Below are 18,575 nucleotides of genomic sequence, written 5' to 3'. Positions count from 1 at the left end.
CAATATTAAAATAATAAAAGGCTTGCAATATTTCAGTTGATTTATAATGAATCCAGAATGAATGACGTTTTTGTTTTTGTAATTGCATTACAGAAAATCACAATATTCTAATTTTCTGAGACAGTCCTGTATATAAAACAATCACAAGTGGCATAATAGTAAACAGATGGAGCTTCTGTCCGTGATTTCATTGGCTGCAAAAATACACAGTATAAAATATATAGTTTGCTGAATAAAAAGAAAAAAAATGTATAGGATAGTGCAAAAATAATCAGTGAATTATTTCATTATGGCTTACGTTGTATAATTGAGTATCGTTTTTCTGTGGTTAATGTATCAGAATAGCATGCAAATATAAACATTTTAATAATCACTTTCGATTGTAAATATTCATATTTCTTTAGTTTGTGAGTCTTCATTGGTACGGTAAATCAGATTTCTAGTAAAGCTGTTAAATTATGTAGAAAAAGTTTGCTAAATAAGCTATGCATACAGGCCTGTTTGGCCTCTTGGTCCTTTCCACATTCACTACAATACCCTGCTGATGTAATTGTATGGGCATCGGTGCTCATAAAATTTCCTATGTTACTTAACATTAGTGGTGCCTTTAAACTTGCAGATTATACTCATGTGATGTGCACAAATGCTCCTCACCAGGTCGGGATGCATCTATTTTCCACTTTGCATAAGTCCATCATACAGGAAGCCTGAGCACAGAAATGGCAGTCCAATTTGACTATTCTTTTTATTACCACATTTTTTTTTATGTTTCTTGCATTCAATTAGAAATGATCATTTTCAATATTTGGTGTTATTTTGACGTATGCAATATATTTAAGTGTTTTGCAAAACGTTTCTCCTTTTATTCATCACAGAGGGTCCTTTTATGACTTATATACAAGTCATTCAAAGGCTCAGAAAGTACAAAAAAACAACATGTCATGCCCAATCACTGCAATTACATCACAGAACAACAACAGGTGGCAGGATAGTTATCTGCATTAACTTTGAATTCATTTCCATAAACAAAGTAAATATGTGAGTTCCCTTTCCAAGAGTAAGTGACCTTTGTGACTGGGATCAGCTCTATGGTTTGACGCTGGAGACAAAGAAAACAAATTTAAGCATTTATCATGGTAATAGAACAAGCTATTAAAATATTCACACATCATACATAAATGAGGCAAATACCTGTTGTAGAACGCGTGATGTCTGGGTGTATTTGCCCTGATGATCACTGACAAGGCGTTGTGAAGCTTGCACCACCTGAGGGTCTGGAAAGCCCATCACAGGGTACACCTGCAAAGGGTGATCACAAAAATATTCTGTTGAATTACTATTTTTAAATTGTGATCATTCAATGACATTTCCTTTTCTATGAGTGGTGAAAAACCCTTCAGTTATGACCTCTCACAGACAGCACCCCAGAAGCTTCCTTCAATGTCACATAGGAAACATTCACTCGCTGTACCCCTTTCTGGACTTCTTTTCAGAAGGTGAAAGACCAATATGTTGTTGCATCTACTGTTAATGTGAATTAAGAAGAGTGTGCTATCTGGTATTAAGAAAAGTAGTGACATCCAACGTCACACACACAGTTACTGCTGCACTTTGATTGTCTAGTACCTACACTGTTGCTTGAAAAGTTTAGCTTTTCTCACCTGCGCATTGCAAGTGCCGCTAGCGAAGCAACAATTCAACTTTGCAAAACAAAATATCCTTACATTCAATCTAAGCGAGAAGCAAGACCAAAAAATGAACATGTGTGAATCCAACCCTTGTCAGAAAACAATTTTCATGTCAAAACTGAAGCATTTTTCTTGTTTGCAGTCTTAAATATATAGTTTATCATCCATTGTTTTTAATGCTGAAGAAGACTTTTACCAAGTACTGTGAGTCTCTGTAAAGCTCCTTGCCAGAAACCTTACTCAGGTTGGCCAGCTGGAGTCCACTTGACTGCTCCACAACATAGTCATCAGAGTTGTTAGTCCTGCAAGCAGTTACATTAAAATTAAAATCTGGATAAATTACAACTTCTACAGACTGATGAATAATACATAATTTTTTTAAATGCCAGAAGTGATAATTATTTTCATATCATTATAAAAGTTTTTTTTAGATATTTCTGCTTAAAAAAAAAATGATGTTGAGGAAAGTACCATTTCACTTTGAGGTTGATGTAGACTAGGAGCTGCTGTTTTCCACGACATGCGTTACATTGCTCTGATCCTTGCCCATGGCAGTGAGTGCAACTATAACAGAAACATTCATTTTACAACCACTGCAAGCTGTTGGGTTTCTAAACTGGTCTTTTTTTGCTTTCATTTCATCAGAAATCTATGCATACTTTTCCCTCCCTCTACCACTGCAGTGGTGGCATCTATCATCTCCATGACGGTACCCAGATCCATTGCACACCCAACAGACTTTCTGCCAGGAAGGGAAACAAACACCATTGTGAACACATTATGTAACAACAGTATTCCAATTATCTTTCAATTGAAAAATACTTACATTGCCAGCACCAGCACAGTGTTTGCAAGGTTTTCGCCCCATTCCCACACAGTTGTGGCAAGGCTGTAAATGAGACGATTTGCACCAGAAAAAATTTCTAAATTAAAGTGACAAGCGTTTATCCTTTTTCCAAAACAGATTTTATATTATGTACCTTCACAGATGATGTGTAGGGAACCTTGATATTCTGTTGGCTGTCCATAAAAAAATTGGGTGTTTTCGCAGGAATATCCCATGGCCCCGGAGGCTGTTGGGAGTAGGCATCCACTGGCTGGCCTAATGCAGTTATAATAAACATATTAGATTGCTTTTGGGATCCATCCAAAAAAGCAGGTTGACCAAAAAAGTAATATTGAAACAGTTTGTTGATTGGTCAATCAATTGAACTTAACTCTTAGTAAAGATAAGCAGGTAATTTTAAGGTTCTCATTTTTTTTTTTAAATTCAGGGGGAAGAAAAGCCTTACTCCTGAGATTAGATACATTAATGCTAGGTACCGAGCATGGCTCACAAATAAAAGTAGAAACAAATTGTACAACATTAATAATCAGCTAAAGTTTTCTGTTTTCCATTGCTCATTGTTTGTGCACTCATGCACTCCTTCATGAAATCCCCTAAATTATTCTACAATGGCAACATATTTCCAAATATGTGTACTGATGTAAATTTCAGAAAAATCCTACATATTTTCAAATTTAATTTGGCACCGGACTTTGTTTTTGTAATACTGTGCAGATCTGCATTGAACTCAAATTAATTAAATCTTACTCTGACTCTTTATAGTCTTTAGGAAAAAAAAAAAAAAAGATGAGTGTTACAGCTTGTTTGCAACGAATGCAGTTGGTAACAATAACATACCAGTATATGGCTCATGACTCCACTCTGTAGATCTTAATTCAGTAAATGTTTCCAGACGGTACTAGTATAAAACAGCGTGGAAAAAAAACAGTCATTTTTTGTGTTCTCTTAAGATTAAATGATTTACATAATAATTAATGCAGTTAAAACAAAAAAAAAACATTTTATTCCACACAGATTTTTTAAACAACATAACACATGAGCAGAGAACTTCCTACCCTGTATGTATTAAATGCCTCCATGTTGGTGATCACACCATCCTTTGCTGGTCCAGAACTGTAGCAGCATTTGCTGGAGGCAAACAGGGCAAATGCACCGCGAGCAGTATCTTCACTTATAGATGGGATACTACCAGAGGTGAAAGAAGGTAAAACGGTATGTCACATCATGCAACCTTTTGAAAAAGGATCTAACAGTTGTCATAGCACCAAGTCCCTGAAATTAATTTATAGTATGTCTACTGTTCTCTACAAATCATGTTTGATTAATAAGATAAGAAGTAGTTCAAGTCTTACTTCCAATTTGGCTGTTGTGGTCCAGGCGTAGGCTGAGGAGCTGGGTAAGCAGGCATTGGAGGTGGCAGAAATCCACCTAAAACAGATGTTAAAAGGTTTTTTTCTTGCTATCTGGAACCAAAGTGGCTATATTCAGTTTCAAATCATTCTTTGACAGTCTGATGGTTTCATGACAATCAAATGTATCTAACTGATTAATTAAAAGACATTTGAAGTCAGCTTTAGTATTAGAGTTGTAGTTTATGTGTTTCTGAGCTGAATTACATGAAAGGGGAATTTCAGCATAATGCAACCTAATAGGAAAACTAAATAATTTAAAATAAATAAATAGTTGAATCAACAGCTCAGCTCATCCACTCAGAGTCTGGCCAGTTCAAGTGTTCTGGCAGCAGGATACATGGATACATGAATACATGGTTCTGCAGTGGACTGCATGTCCCAGTGTAAGAGTATTCCAAATGTGATAATACGCATAAGCAAACATTTACAATCCTTAAAAAGAAAAAAATAGGGGTAATGCAAAAAAGGTAGCAATAATGACCCCAAAAATGCATAAAAGGGGTTTCCAGCATTTGGAACTTTATCCATCTAGTCCAGCAAACAAGCTGGGTTGTGTGCTTACTTTCTTACTCAGCATCAGAAAAAAGTAACAATATTGGTGAAAAATGAAATGTTCCAGTTTCCCTTTTCTCTCTAAAAATGGACTATAATCAGCAAAATTATTAAAATTCCTTTTGAACAAAAACTGTTGCTAAAATTGCAACAATTTTGCTGACATGGTGGCCAAGACATGTTCACTGCCCAGGATAATAGAAAGCGCAGTCCTGTAACACTATGTTACAGTATAACAATCAGCTTCATTTGCAAAAAAGAAAACTCAATTTTGCATGAAAACATTGTTTGCTCTTGTTTTGAAGGAAATGTTAAATGTTAAGCACACATTACATCCATTCTTTACTGTTTGATTAAAAGGTCTCCATATCAATTGAATTACTAGTCATTTATTATGATATTCATAGTATTTATGGATCTTAAAAATTGTTTCCTTTTTTCAGATATTATCGGTCAGAGGTCAATGGTCGGTCAACATTATCCAGAAAGGATGTGCAGTTTCCCGTACCTCCTCCGGCCACTGTTCCTTCGTATCCTGGCATGTTGTCAAACATGCTGGCTGGAGGAGCGCTGGGGCCCTGGGACGCTCCTGCGGGCGGGGCAAACAGTGCTAAAACCAGAAAAACCAGCTTAGTTAGACACAAATGCGGATTTACCAATCTGATAAAACGCATTAAAACTTCCCCTAATGACAAGTAGCGAAACGCTTTCAAACAGAATCCAACACAGACACTCTGCTGCCCGCCCCCCATAGATTCAGCTGAATTGTTGGGATAGTTCCAAGTTGTCACTCAAACACTGAACATCCTCAAACAGACGAATGGATAACTTACCTTGCCCCTCCCTGTTGGTGTACATCCTGATCCTTTATAAAGCGAAGTTAAAAACGTGTTAAACCAAATTGTTAATCCCTCACAGACTTTAACATCTGTAAAACAATCTCCACTCTTCACTACACGCTGACAGTGAGCGTCTTGCGCTCAACAACTCCTCCACCAGTGACGTCACTTTCCGGAAGAGTGCAGTTGTAATACATGAAATTATTTTTTTTAAAGAACAAAATAAGAAAACTATTAATTCTAATAAATAAAGCTTGATTACATGTTTGTGGATCATACCTGGTGTCCCTTGCGCCGATGGCATGTAACCGGGGTTCGCCACTCCATAATAGTTGCTCTGACTTCCACTGCATGTAACGGGAAACGAAAGTTAAGATAAGTGCGCAAGTTTAAGTGTTAAAGTTTTGACAAAGTTGTACCTCATACCTCATAATAGGCTGCCGCTCCATCCGAGACCACCTAACCAGATCTAAACCAGAAACAACAACCTGTGAACTGTAATCGCGAAGAGGAAGATTCAGTTAATCATGTGACAATATACAAATCATTTACCGTACCTTTTATCAAGCCACACCTCCTTGATAAACTGCTCTATGGCCACGAAACAGGAACGTAACCCCCCCTTTTCCCTTTCTAATTTTTAAGGTAGTAATAATAATTTTTTTTCCATAAGGGCATTCAAAAATAATTCAATTCAGGTTCGAATCAAATAGTTAAAAAATCGTTTCACTCACAAAAAAAGGGGGGTAAAAAATTCACCATGCCAGGAAGGGTGAAGGCAATCGGGTTGTCCAGCCCTGCAGATGAGGTGTCCCTTATTTATTTTTCATGGAGTTGGCAACCCTGTGTGTTCCGCTCAAATAAGGATATGCAGAATACTCTGAATACGTAGGGAACAATTTCTGGACTAAATATGTTCTAAAGTCCTTTATAAAAAAATCTTGAGAAAGAAAGATATTCTTTTACTTATGTTGACCACTAAAGTCCGACAGAAATGTACTGTAGTTTATGGTTGTAGTTCAATAAGAATACACTACCCATAAGCCATCGCGGCCCTCGCGGAAGTCCTTTCTCTCTCCTTCCGCCGTTGCTGAAGTCCCTTTCGGATTTACATCGGCGGGTGAGTTGAAGCAATCTAAGACAATCCGCTGAAATATGACCATTAACTGTCCAGCCTGAACCCCCGTGTCAGTTACTATCCTTCACAGTGTGTAAATTGATTAAAATTATGGAGTTAGTCGGCAAGTTATGTGTTAAATGCGTGGTTGTGCTGCTGTAGAGGCTGCCCGGCTACCAGGCTACCAGCTCCGTCCTCATGAGCGCAGCTTGTACTCATTAAAGGCCTTACCGTGTTGTGTGAACTGCAGGAAACTGTAATGGCGCAATTGCAATTACGCTTTCTAACATTTAATGTGAAAGATTTGTACTAATTTTTTTGGGCAAACGAAGTAAACGCGAGGCTTTGCGCTGGTTTCCATGTTGTTGCCATGTTGGCTGTGCTGCTACACTGCTAGCGTTAGGCAACACAGTCGCGTTACAGCTCAGAAATTTACAAAATTATGTCTACAAGTCTGTCTGTCTTAGTTATGAGTCTAGTTATCCACCTAGTTGGAAAGAATGTGTTAAAGGTTTAGTAGGTTTTTCCACTGCAATATTGGTCTTGGGTTATATTCTCTTATGTCAAGACCTTATACTTAAACCCGGGGATCAAAATACATTTTTTTGTATTGCCTGCACCTCATTTAAGCTTAGAACAACAATGTAGCTGAAGTTTTTAATTTTGTATTTTAAATGTTTTCCTCAGTCATCATGGCAGCCCTCAGGCCCTTAACAAAACCTAAGATTGTTAAAAAGAGAACCAAGAAGTTCATCCGCCATCAGTCTGACCGATATGTCAAGATTGCGGTAAGTATGAAACACTATTACTTTTATGAATGAGCAGATGTAACTCCTGAATAACACTTTCCCCCCCAATTTATCCCAACAGAAAAACTGGCGCAAGCCCAGAGGTATTGACAACAGGGTTCGCAGGAGGTTTAAGGGCCAGATGTTGATGCCCAACATTGGTTATGGTAGCAACAAGAAGACCAAGTTCATGCTGCCAACCGGTTTCAAGAAGTTCCTGGTGCATAATGTCAAGGAGCTCGAGGTCCTGATGATGAGTAACAAGTAAGTTAGAAAGATTTAGTTATATTATTTTCCACATTAATACACTCCACACTCTCTAGGGCGTCTGAGGACGACCTAGAGAGACATTACAGTTTAGACTTAAAATAATATAGATTTCTTACTTGCTGTTTAGTCAGTCATTGTAAGTTAAAAAAAAAAAAAAAAAAAGCCCATGAATACAATACTTAACTTGGCCGCAGTCTGGAATATACTTCTTGCCAGATGGACCTTTTAAGTAAAAATTATGAATTGCAATTCTTTTTGTGAAATGGTGCCACTACAAACTTAACTTTTCAGAGCTCTGTAAGAATACTTATTTAAATTGTTTAAAGGTCAAATTAGACCAGTGTTGTATTTCATACAGTGCTGATGTTTCAGCCTCAGTTGTTTTTTTTTTTCTTAGACTTTTCTTTGGGAAGATTTCTCATTGCTGAATGTTTGAGATAAGGTTAGAAATGGTTGATTTGTTATAGACTTTATGCGGGCGTTTTTCTGTTAGAAAAGTGTTGGTTTTCACTGACCGTGACACATAAAATGTATTTTACCTACAGTCAGTTGAGATGGCAGGTTATTGTCTGTTGCAGCTCAGCCAATATGGACAATATCGTAGGAAACCCATCCCCAAGTCACAAGACCTGCTATAGTGTCATAATTACTTGTCCTAAGTATTATAGACTCTGTAGGCAACGATGAGACAACGTAGATCCTTTTTAACAGTCAAAAAGACTGTTAAAGAACTTTGAGCAGTGTTTTAGCACTGTGTTTAATAGTGCAGTAATACGATGTATAAAGATGTAACTTTTAAGAAGTACATCATAGTTTTGTCCCCGCAATTGTTGAATTCCTAACAACTTCGGAGAAATGTTCTCAATTTGCCTGAATTTGTTCACTCTTTTAAATCCGGTCTCTCGTTTGAGTTTTTAGTCTTTTAAGGATAATTGACATTTTCTACTTAAATATTCAATTATTAGAGGCTTTGGGATGCTTTTTCTGGTTTGGGTTGCATTTGCTTCTTTGGAATAGCTGACTTGATGTCTTCTCTATACCCCTGTCTCTCGCCTGTAATTAGCTGGGATAGGCTCCAGCAGACCCTGTGACCCTGCACAGGATAAAACGGGTATAGAAAATGGATGGATGGCTTCTCTCTTTCTGTTAAGCCATTTTGCAACAATTAAGACTGAAAATAGACCAGCAAGACCTACATGAATGGATCAATCTTCCAAAGCATTCATTGATGTTTACTGCTTCTCTTATGGACAGTAGTTGCTTTCCTTGGAGATTTTAGATTTTTAAGGGAATTTGATTTGTTATATCCATTTTAAAATGAGGATACATCCTTCATTTCTCTTGACCCAGTTCTTACTTTCCGCTCACACCACAATACTATATGTGAACACATCAACACAAAGTAATCAAAGCCTCATCTATCAAGCTCAAAATGCTGTGAAAGCCCCCCACCCCCTCTAATCTATTTGCAGCCATGGGAACACGTCACCATCAGAAAATCTCCTATTGTGAAGAGGAATTGCGGCAAGAATCAGTAGCAAATTGTTTGTGCATTCTTTAGAAAATCTATAGTGTTCATGTCTGAAAATGGGCAGTTTCTCCTTTTGTAGCAGGATTTATCACACTAAAGGCGGCAAATCATAAACAAGAGTTTAAGTTCCCTAGTTATTTTGCGCTAGATGCCACAAACTTAGCATGGAAAATTGCTAAAGAAAGATTGGTTTACTTTTAACCATTTAGTCATTTGTTATAGTTTTTGGTCAAGTACTTGTGCTTCTTTCTTTACAAATAGTCCAGAGATAACCAATATTTTTAAGTCGGTTTTTAAGTTGAATATTAACTTTTTGTTGTTTTCTATCGCTCAGGTACAGTAAGTCTTATTTGAGTAATAACAGTCACGCCATTACTCAGGTTTCCCCACAACCAGACACTGACTTTACATATAATGGAAGGAGGTAACAGCTATAACATGCTCCAATCAGGGAGGAGACACACAAGGCCGCAAATCCACTGGTCTTCATCTAAAATACCTGTTTCCTCTTGGAACAAGTCTGACATGATCAATTCTATTTTCTATCACCACATTACAGTGAAATAAAATCTCAGTTTGCAAAGCTACTGAGTTGATCTTAAAAGAAAAGGGTTTAATTGCTTTGTCAAATAAAACCAATAGTATAGATTTTTATTACGATTACAATTTAACTAGGATTTATTTTTTTCTCTTGGTATTTCTCTGAAGTGTCCATTTATTTATTTTTCTTGTGTGTGCGTTTCTAGGACTCACTGTGCAGAGATCGCCCACAACGTCTCCTCCAAGAACAGGAAGGTGATCGTGGAGAGAGCAGCTCAGCTGGCAATCAAGATCACCAACCCCAACGCCAGGCTCAGGAGTGAAGAGAACGAATAAACTGGTTCACAATAAATTCTTTATTATGGAAATTGGCTGCTGGATCTACTTTGTTCTACTTCATTGATTTTTCCTGCAGTGTTGTTGCACGGGTCTGGAAAATCCATAGATGTGTGAAAACAAATGTTATGCCTGAAATGCAGAATACAGTTTGGGGGGCATAAAAATCCCTTGCCAGTGTGTATTTGGGGAGGTTTTTTTTGACATAAGTTGTGCAGTTAGCACACCAATGAGTTTTGCTGTCACAGAACTCAAATGAGCAACAAAACTGACCTGCATACTTTTGCTGCTGAAAGTTTAAACTTGGATCAGGATTGAAACAACAGCTGTGTATGTGAGGTGTTAAGAGGAATGATACTAACTAGTACATAGCTGTTTCACAGGAAAAAAAAGGAAAGTCCACACATGTAGGTCTACTAGTCATTTTGGATCGTTTTAACTTCCAGGTGACTGTTGGAACAGGTCAGATTAGTCGACTAAATGCTGGATGAGTATTCACCCACATAAAATAGTTAAACAGTTACTTGTCCACTGAAATACAAAAATATGTATAGGTTATGTATATTAACTTACTGAAAGGTATGTTATTTCAGTGTTGGGTAATTTTAGGTTTAAAACCAGTTGTGAAGTACAGACAAAATTACGCAACTCAAAGTACATATTGTACCTGCACCTTCAATAATGTCAAAGTAGTTCATGAAATGTGGAGGGACGAAAAAAAGGGAAAAACCTTACAAATTTACAGATTGGTATTTGTCATTGTGAAAGGATCCGTTTTTAACGCAAGCTTTCCCAAAGATTTTAATAGTAATGTTGAATCCATGAAGTCCTGGGTTCGGGCGGTGAGAATCCCCTGTTGACATGTTCCAATCCTAAACTCCTTACTTGTATGAAATGGTCTTTACTTTGAATTATTGTGCTCAGATTGTGTATTGTTTTAAAATGTTGAGCGCTGGCTACCTGCAGAGAAAGTTTCCATTGCATTCTGGCAGGCAAGCTGTGCCCCAGAGCCCTGAGCCCTCTGCCATCTGTTCCTGCAAAACCCAGATTGCCAGAGATGCAATAACATAACGTTTTATTCAGCCAGTCAGCTTGTGACTGCTTGGATGTGGAAGCAAGTTGTCAATTGACGCCACCAACAACACGCAGATTCAGATTTGAATCTTTGCTTATCTGCCAACCTGAGCACTGATGAGGAAGCCTCACCACAGAGCTGGATGTTCTTCAGAGAGGAGATGATAGAGACTGCAAGCCCCGAGACAACGTGAGAGTGTCAGGAGGACAGAATCAATTAGTTCCTTTTCACTGGTCAGAAAATGAACATGTCAGCAAGGGTAATGTTTGGAAAGGGACATCACACTCCCAAACAGCTCTCATTCGCCTTTCCTCAGAAAGATGCCCCGAGGAAAGGCAGCCGGTCGGCAGGAGGAAACAGGAGGATGTTCTCTTTCTCTGTCAGATGTCGAATGGGCATCATCAAAGGGAGGCTCAAAGGTAAAAAAAACGTACAAGAAAACTTTTAATATTTAACAGGAAACTGTTACTATATATAACTGCTTTATGAAACTATTAAATTACATTTAGCCTTCACCAATGTTAACATAACCTATATAAGATGCTGAAAATGAACGTGTTTAAGAGAAAAAAAGGGAGTAATCTGAGTGCAGAAATGTTAGACCAAACATTTTCCTGTCTAATATCTGACTAAATGTAATCTCCTCTGGCTTTCTTTGCTCCACGCAGTGACGTGTGATGGATGTCAGGTGAATGTTTCTGCTCAAACTTCCTCCTGCAGTTGCAGTTGATCCCCATAAGATGGCAATGTGGTCAGTTTGATCCATAAGTGGTCATACAATCAGGGCCTCCTGCAAAGTAGGCTACAGTGTGACAATAAAAAGTGAAAATATTGTCTCTAGTTCGAGAAGAGTTACTCTAACACAAGAGAAAGAAATGCTGTCACAAATCAATTTGCAACCCCCTTTCTTTTTGCTGCTTAGTTTGTTGTATTTACTTTGAGGGTTCTCAGCCTCTGTATGCCAAGGTCACAGCATATGAGTAGAAAAAAAATCTGCATTGTCAATCTCATCAAAGTACTTTCAGTCATTTTTGATGTAGTGCAAAAGAGTCTGTTCTTATTATATCCTGTTCCCAGCGGTGTTTATCAGTCAGGCGCGCTGCTCCATCTCCTGATTCTCTTTATTCCACTGGAAATTAATTAGTCTCGCTCTAAAAGACTACACTTGCATACACTGTAAATGGGGTATTAAAAAAAAACCCCATCTCAGAGGAAATTGTCTGCACAAAATAGTTTTGTGTCTACTGAAACATCTGACCAAATACGCTGAACACAACAGGTAACAGCAGGGTTTGTGATCACCACACATGAGTAATAGCCATTATACGAGAAGGGATGCAGTTTAATTGTATTTATTTTTGAAATTCAGCTTGTGTGTGCGTGCAGTTATTTTTCTACCTTGTGGCCCATTTTATTCTCTCCATCTAAAAAGAGCGCAGACGAGGTTAAGAGGAGCTGCCTGTGGGGGTCAACAAATGGCAGGCATCGAGGCTTGTGTGCATGGCAAATGGTCGGAGTCGCAGTGACGAGGCCCTCTGTGTTTGGGCTTAGGAGCCCAGTGGGTGTATGATTAGCAAAGGACACCAGTGGGAATGGCTGCATTTGATTCTCCCAAAGTTGCTTGAATTCTAAGTGTCCCAATACTCCCTGAATTTAAGATTCTGTTTACATGATTGCAATCTGAATCTGTCACCTGTTCTCAGCAGCTGTGCAGTATTTTCAATCACTCTCAAACATAGAGACATACAGGCAGCTGCTTTGTACAGGAATTTTGCATATGCATTTTCCAGTGTGTGTGTGTATAAGAGAGAGAGAGAGAGAGAGAGAGAGAGAGAGAGAGAGAGAGAGAGAGAGAGAGAGAGAGAGACTTGCATTCTGCATGTAAAAGCTCTATAATTTGGATGCATTCTCTATGTGAGAAAAACATGACAGACTCTGACAGTGAATATGCAGGTGGTGTTAATTGTGAAGAGAGTTGAGTGTGAGGAGCGTACACAGTTTTGTCGTGTCTAATCTCAGTGTGTGAACTGTGCGTGTGTCGGTGGGTGGGTGGGTGGGTTTTGAGGATGTGTTTGACTTGGTGAGAAACGGATAAAGAGTGAGCGTGTCTGTGCGCAAAGGGGGGAGGGAGTGACTATCGTGTGTGCCTGCCTCACTGAGCCCCTCTGGCAGAGAAGAGGAAGAGAGTGCAAGCAAACAGAGAGAGAGAGAGAGAGAGAGAGAGAGAGAGAGAGCAGGGTTATGCATGAGCTCATGTGAGTGTATGAACAGGGCATGACAAAAAAATCTCTCCTATACAGACCAGCGGTTTGTAGGAATAGCTCAAAAGAAGCAGCCACAGCGAGATGGCATGGAAAGGGCACAAAGCATTTCTCTACTTGCTTTGGATTTTATAGAAGATCTCAGGAGATAGCAGTTATATTAGTGAGGATTGAGAAGAATCCTCTATCCATCCATCAATCCGTCCATCCTTCCAGACTATCTGAGAATCCAGACTACTCTAACAGGGACAAGACTGAAGAAAATGTTGGGATCAGAGCAAAGGAATGAAGAGACAGAGGTGTTTTATCTGAGCGCTTGAGACCCGGTCTCTCGGATACTCCTTCTTCAGGTGGAACTTCAACTCTCTGGACTCTTAAAAACTGATCATCTTCCAGAAGGTGGCTGCACTGACTTAACTGCAGCCATGCTGTGTGGTCTGAGGAGAGACACCAAGAACAGCATTGGTAAGAGCACCCTATTCTGACCTGCAAAGTCACCTGGTATTTGAGGGAGCAGGAGGTCACTTATCACCTGTAAAGACCTGCTCAGTCATCTGAGAGCATGCCAAGCTATCACCATCTATACTGAATGTATAAACAGTATACTGCATGCTCAATAGCTGCAATAGATTGCAAAAGACTTAAATGTGAGTGAGCTGAATCGGCAGCTATGCTCTAACAGCATCTGGTATACATGTACTTAGGACAGATATACCCATGTACTCTGGATTTGGAAGCTTACGTTTATAAATAAAGTTTTACATCTGAAAATAGCTTAATGATATCATTGTTAGCTTTGTCCCTGTATTTAGCCTACATTCTTTTTGGAGATGAAAGGGATGGCATACAGTGCCCTGATTTGAATGAGCAGTCAATTAGTTCTCCACATATTTTTACATGAAAGAAGGATTTTCTTCTCCAAAAGTAATCCTCTCATTGAGTGTATTGTTTCTTTTTTTGTGTGTGTGCAAAAACAACAGATAGACTTAAATGTATGTTTAACAATAGCTGTTCCATCTTTGCAGCTGTTTATAATCAGCTTGATCCCGGCCCCGGCTCTTCTGGGTGAGTGATGGTTATTTTGAGCTGGAGGAGGATGGCTAGCGGACAGTTTGACGTTACGGTACTGAACAGTCACGTGTAGTGCATTGGGTCCGCGTAACCTAAAGCCAGCATTGCCTTTTGACAGCGATGACAGCTGCTGGACTGTCAGGCCCTGCGGGAGCCAGCGTAGTTACAAGGCTTTTGCCTAACTCAACGTGTTTGTGATGTGTCATTCAGTGCGTGTGTGTTTGTACCTCAAAGCCACTGGACACACTATTTGTGCAAATATGTAGGAAAAAAAAAAGGGGGTGGGGGGGGGTCATTTTGTCTCTGTGAGTGTGTGTGTTTGAACATCACCATGACATGCAAGTCCAGTGTGGGGCCTGACTCATGCAGCTGTGTGCGTGTGAATGCTGGATTTTCTACTATTCTTCTTGTATCCCGGAGCTGACCCAATTTTTCAGGTCAGTGAAGGTATGAAAAAGTATCCATACCTCTCAGCTGTCTACGGACATGATCTTCCGTTTGACAGATCTGGAGAGTTACTGTGAACAACAAAAAAGGAGAAGCCTGGAGACCCTCAAATATACACGTATAACAATGGTCAACATGTCAGAATGAAGTGAAGCCGCATTCTTTATCTCACAGTAAAACTCTCAGACTTATGTCACTTCATATGGAGTATGTTGTTTTTCACCCCTGTGATAGTATGTGATCATCGACGAGGTACAGTCATGTTTAAAAGCAAGCAAACCATTTTTAATTTTTTTAGGTTTTACATATCTGGACATGAGCTTTTATAAAAATCATCTGTTCCTTACAATGTCTAAAAATGAGGTAAATGCAATCTCAGATGAACAGAACATGACATATTCCTGTTGTCATTGTTTTTTGACAAAACCTAAATCACAATACTGAAGCAGTGTGGGAAAATGAAGTGTCCCCTTTGATGCTTCGATGCGTATTAAGAAGCAGCTACAAGCTGCAAATCAAATGCAAAAGACATTTTGTCAGGTGTCTGTACGGGAACGTTCAGGTGTGTGTTAATGCACCGCCAAGGAGGGAACACATCAGCACTGACCTTAGAGAAGTAATTGCTGCTGCCCATCAATCTGAGCAGGGTTGTAAGGTCGTTTCCAAACAATTTGGAACCCATCTTTCAAAAGTGCGCAAGATTATTCACAAACGGAAAGCGTTCAAGACCGTTGCCAATTTTTTGCAGGTGTCAGCGCACCAGCAATTTCACCTCAAGGTCAAACCAGAGAAATTGCAAAAAAAAAGCAGAGCTACATCTCAGACTCTGCAGGCTTCAGCATTTTAAATGCCGATGTTCATGACAGCACAATTAAAGAAAGAAAGTGAACAAGATGGCTTCTTTGAAAAGGCTGCCGAGAGAAATGTTCTTATCTGTAAAAGGAACGTGGCAGCACGGTTTGGGTTCGTAAAGTTAAATCTGAACAAATTACAATTACACACATAGTGGAGATGTTTGGCCATCACACACTGCAGTAATATGTTTAAAAGGATTATGGTGAAAACTAAACAATGTAAGCACCTTACATCAAGTGTCAAGCAGCTCAAGTTTGACTGAAACTGGGTCACGCAACAGGACAATGATCCCAAACTTGTCAATAAATCTGCAACAGAATGTCTAAAAAAAGAAAAGAGTCTAGACCTCAACTTGGTTAAAATTCTCTAGCTGGATTTCATGACAGCTTTGTGTTAGTTAATGTCTTAAATATATCCATTTATTATCTATACCCACTTATTCCAGTTCAGCGGTCACTGATCTGCTGGAGTCTCCCAGCTCTGTTTGGGTGAAAGGCGAGGGTGCACCCTGGTCAGGTTGCTAGTCCATTGCAGGGCATGTCCAAACACCTTGATGAACTAAGCAACATGAAAACATTTAAGTGACTGAAAGTTTAAGTGACTGTGGTTTGAATTTCACATTGTTTTCACTTCGTATTGAGATGATACATTTGTGATACAGTCTTGGGATGAAATTCCTTTTTCTTTTTGGTCCTCATGATATCTTTAGCCGGTAATGATTTTTTTCCTTCTTTGTGCACACATGATGAAGGTAACAGATTCAGTGAGTCATGCAGTGGATTTAAATCCAGGCTTTGAATATGCATTTACTTAAATTAAGACATACTGTACTTAACCCTGTAATGCCTGACATAAGCAGTGATACACAGAAAATTATCTTTTTTGGTTGTACATTGAAATTAAAAACCCAAACAGGATGTGTATGTGTATATATATATATATATATATATATATATATATATATATATATATATATATATATATATATATATATATATATATATATATATATATATATATATATATATATATTTGTATTTTGAACCTGCACCTGATAAACCTGATAAAAGGTATTTGTTTAATTTTATGTTGCACGCAGGTAACTTATGTTATGTTTATTGCTCGAAATAAATAAATATTAAATGATGAAATGAAATGAAATATATATATATATATATATATATATATACACACACACTCACGGGCCAGTTTATTAGGTACACCTTGCTAGTACCGGGTTGCCCCCCCTTTTCCATCAGAACTGCCTTAATCCTTCGTGGCACAGATTCAACAAGGTACTGGAAACATTCCTCAGAGAGTTTGGTCCATATTGACATGATAGCATCACGTAGTTGCTGCAGATTTGATAGCTGCACGTGCATGATGCAAATCTCCCGTTCCACCTCATCCCAAAGGTGCTCTATTGGATTAAGATCTGGAGACTGTGGAGGCCGTTTGAGTAGTGAACTCATTTTCATGTTCAAGAAACCAGTGTGAGATGATTCACGTTTTATGACATGGATCGTTATCCTGCTGGAAGTAGCATCAGAAGATGGTACACTGTGGTCATTAAGGGATGGATATGGTCAGCAACAACAGGCAACAGGCTGTGGTGTGACACGATGCTCAGTTGGCACTAATGGGCCACAAGTGTCCCAGGAAAATATCCCCCACATCATTACACCACCACCACCAGGCAGGATGGATCAATGCTTTCATGTTGTCGACGCCAAATTCTGACCCTACCATCCGAATGTTGCAGTATAAATCGAGACTCATCAGACCAGGCTTCTTCTGTTGTCCAATTTTGCTGAGCCTGTACAAATTGTGGCCTCAGTTTCCTGTTCCTAGCTGACAGGAGTGGCACCCGGTGTGGTTTTCTGCTGCTGTAGATCCGCCTCAAGGTTTGACTTGTTGTGCATTGAGAGATGCTCTTCTGCCTCGGTTGTAACGAGTGGTTATTTGAGTTACTGTTGCCTTTCTATCAGTTCCAACCTGTCTGGCCATTCTCCTACTACTACTACTGTCATTTAGCAGAGGCTTTTATCCAAAGCGACTTACATCTGAGGGAACAAACACACTCCTCTGACCTCTGGCATCAACAAGGCATTTGCGCCCACAGAACTGCTGCTAACTGGATCTTTTCTCTTTTTCGGACCAGTCCCGGTAAACCCTAGAGATGGTGGTGCGTGAAAATCCCAGTAGTCAGCAGTTTCTGAAATCCTCAGACCAGTTTTGATTATGGGGCTGGTGTTGAGGTCTCATGAATGTATGTATCAAATATAATACTATAATAATCTATATAAAATATATATATATCTATATAAAAACTATATAAATAATCAGGCTTTAAGGGTTTAAAAGTGAACTGAACCACCTATCAGCTGGTTGCTGTCTTTAATGTGTTTGTAGACTTCAGAATAAAACAAAAAATAAATAAAAAAAGGAGTATATCAGAGAGTTGTGTATTCACAAAAAAATTGTGAATTTTGAAGTATATGTTCTGAGTCTTCTTTACCAAGTCTCCATATCAAGTCACTGCAGCTGCATAGTCTTTCATGAAACCACAGAAATAAGTGCAACATAATGGAAACCTTGCTAGGTTAATGAAAGAAAAAGGTCTTACATTTGTTTTTAATCATTATTATTCCAGAATTCAGTTGGACTTTGAGGGAGGAATTCTGTTTGACGCCTGAGTAGTAAAAGGCAGTCATCCAGCCACTTTTGCAAACAGGAGATGCTGCAGTTCTTTTTCAGTTTATCAGTGTAATGTGTAATCACTGTGCTGGACAGCTGAAAAGGTAATCCACGGCGGACAGGATTAGAGAAGTGCCAAGTCAGTTTTCTCATCACTGTGACTGCAGATATGGTTGCATGGATGCATTCAGGTTCATACAGCTGGGCAGGAGCTCTGCTAATCTGTGGACGGTGTCAGGAATGGGTCCC

General features: G+C 38.9%; 3 protein-coding genes across 5 annotated transcripts in view; 2 read left to right on the top strand and 1 right to left on the bottom strand.

The window, feature by feature from the left end:
* Positions 1-26: 26 nt before the first annotated feature.
* Positions 27-5,913, bottom strand: ssuh2rs1 (ssu-2 homolog, related sequence 1). 2 transcript variants are annotated; one of them, XM_061735936.1, is made up of 14 exons: positions 5,896-5,913; positions 5,765-5,807; positions 5,618-5,685; positions 5,008-5,109; positions 3,888-3,963; positions 3,591-3,720; positions 3,373-3,433; positions 2,669-2,790; positions 2,515-2,577; positions 2,348-2,430; positions 2,160-2,252; positions 1,885-1,990; positions 1,192-1,299; positions 27-1,099 (listed from the first exon to the last, which is right to left on the bottom strand). In XM_061735936.1, the coding sequence occupies exons 2-14, from the start codon at positions 5,785-5,787 to the stop codon at positions 959-961; spliced, it is 1,176 nt and encodes a 391-aa protein (XP_061591920.1). In that variant the 5' UTR covers positions 5,788-5,807; positions 5,896-5,913; the 3' UTR covers positions 27-958. The 2 variants fall into 2 exon arrangements, with proteins under 2 accessions (XP_061591920.1, XP_061591921.1); XM_061735937.1 differs by lacking the exons at positions 5,618-5,685; positions 5,765-5,807; positions 5,896-5,913 and adding an exon at positions 5,333-5,578.
* Positions 5,914-6,355: 442 nt separating this feature from the next.
* Positions 6,356-9,952, top strand: rpl32 (ribosomal protein L32). Its single transcript, XM_061735935.1, has 4 exons — positions 6,356-6,458; positions 7,143-7,243; positions 7,326-7,507; positions 9,791-9,952. The coding sequence occupies exons 2-4, from the start codon at positions 7,148-7,150 to the stop codon at positions 9,918-9,920; spliced, it is 408 nt and encodes a 135-aa protein (XP_061591919.1). The 5' UTR covers positions 6,356-6,458; positions 7,143-7,147; the 3' UTR covers positions 9,921-9,952.
* Positions 9,953-13,243: 3,291 nt separating this feature from the next.
* The window catches only part of LOC133456351 (glutamate receptor-interacting protein 2-like), a 48,131-nt gene continuing 42,799 nt past the window's right edge, over positions 13,244-18,575 (top strand). For both annotated transcript variants that reach the window (XM_061734830.1, XM_061734828.1), the window contains exon 1: positions 13,244-13,721. In XM_061734830.1, the coding sequence (XP_061590814.1) occupies positions 13,682-13,721 (40 nt within the window). In that variant the 5' untranslated portion in view covers positions 13,244-13,681. The remainder of the gene's footprint in view (positions 13,722-18,575) is intronic.

This window comes from Cololabis saira, chromosome 12 (assembly GCF_033807715.1).
Source record: "Cololabis saira isolate AMF1-May2022 chromosome 12, fColSai1.1, whole genome shotgun sequence".
Lineage (NCBI taxonomy): Eukaryota > Metazoa > Chordata > Actinopteri > Beloniformes > Belonidae > Cololabis > Cololabis saira.
The sequence above is the reverse complement of the archived record's forward strand: the minus strand, read 5'-3'. Positions and strand labels throughout refer to the sequence as shown.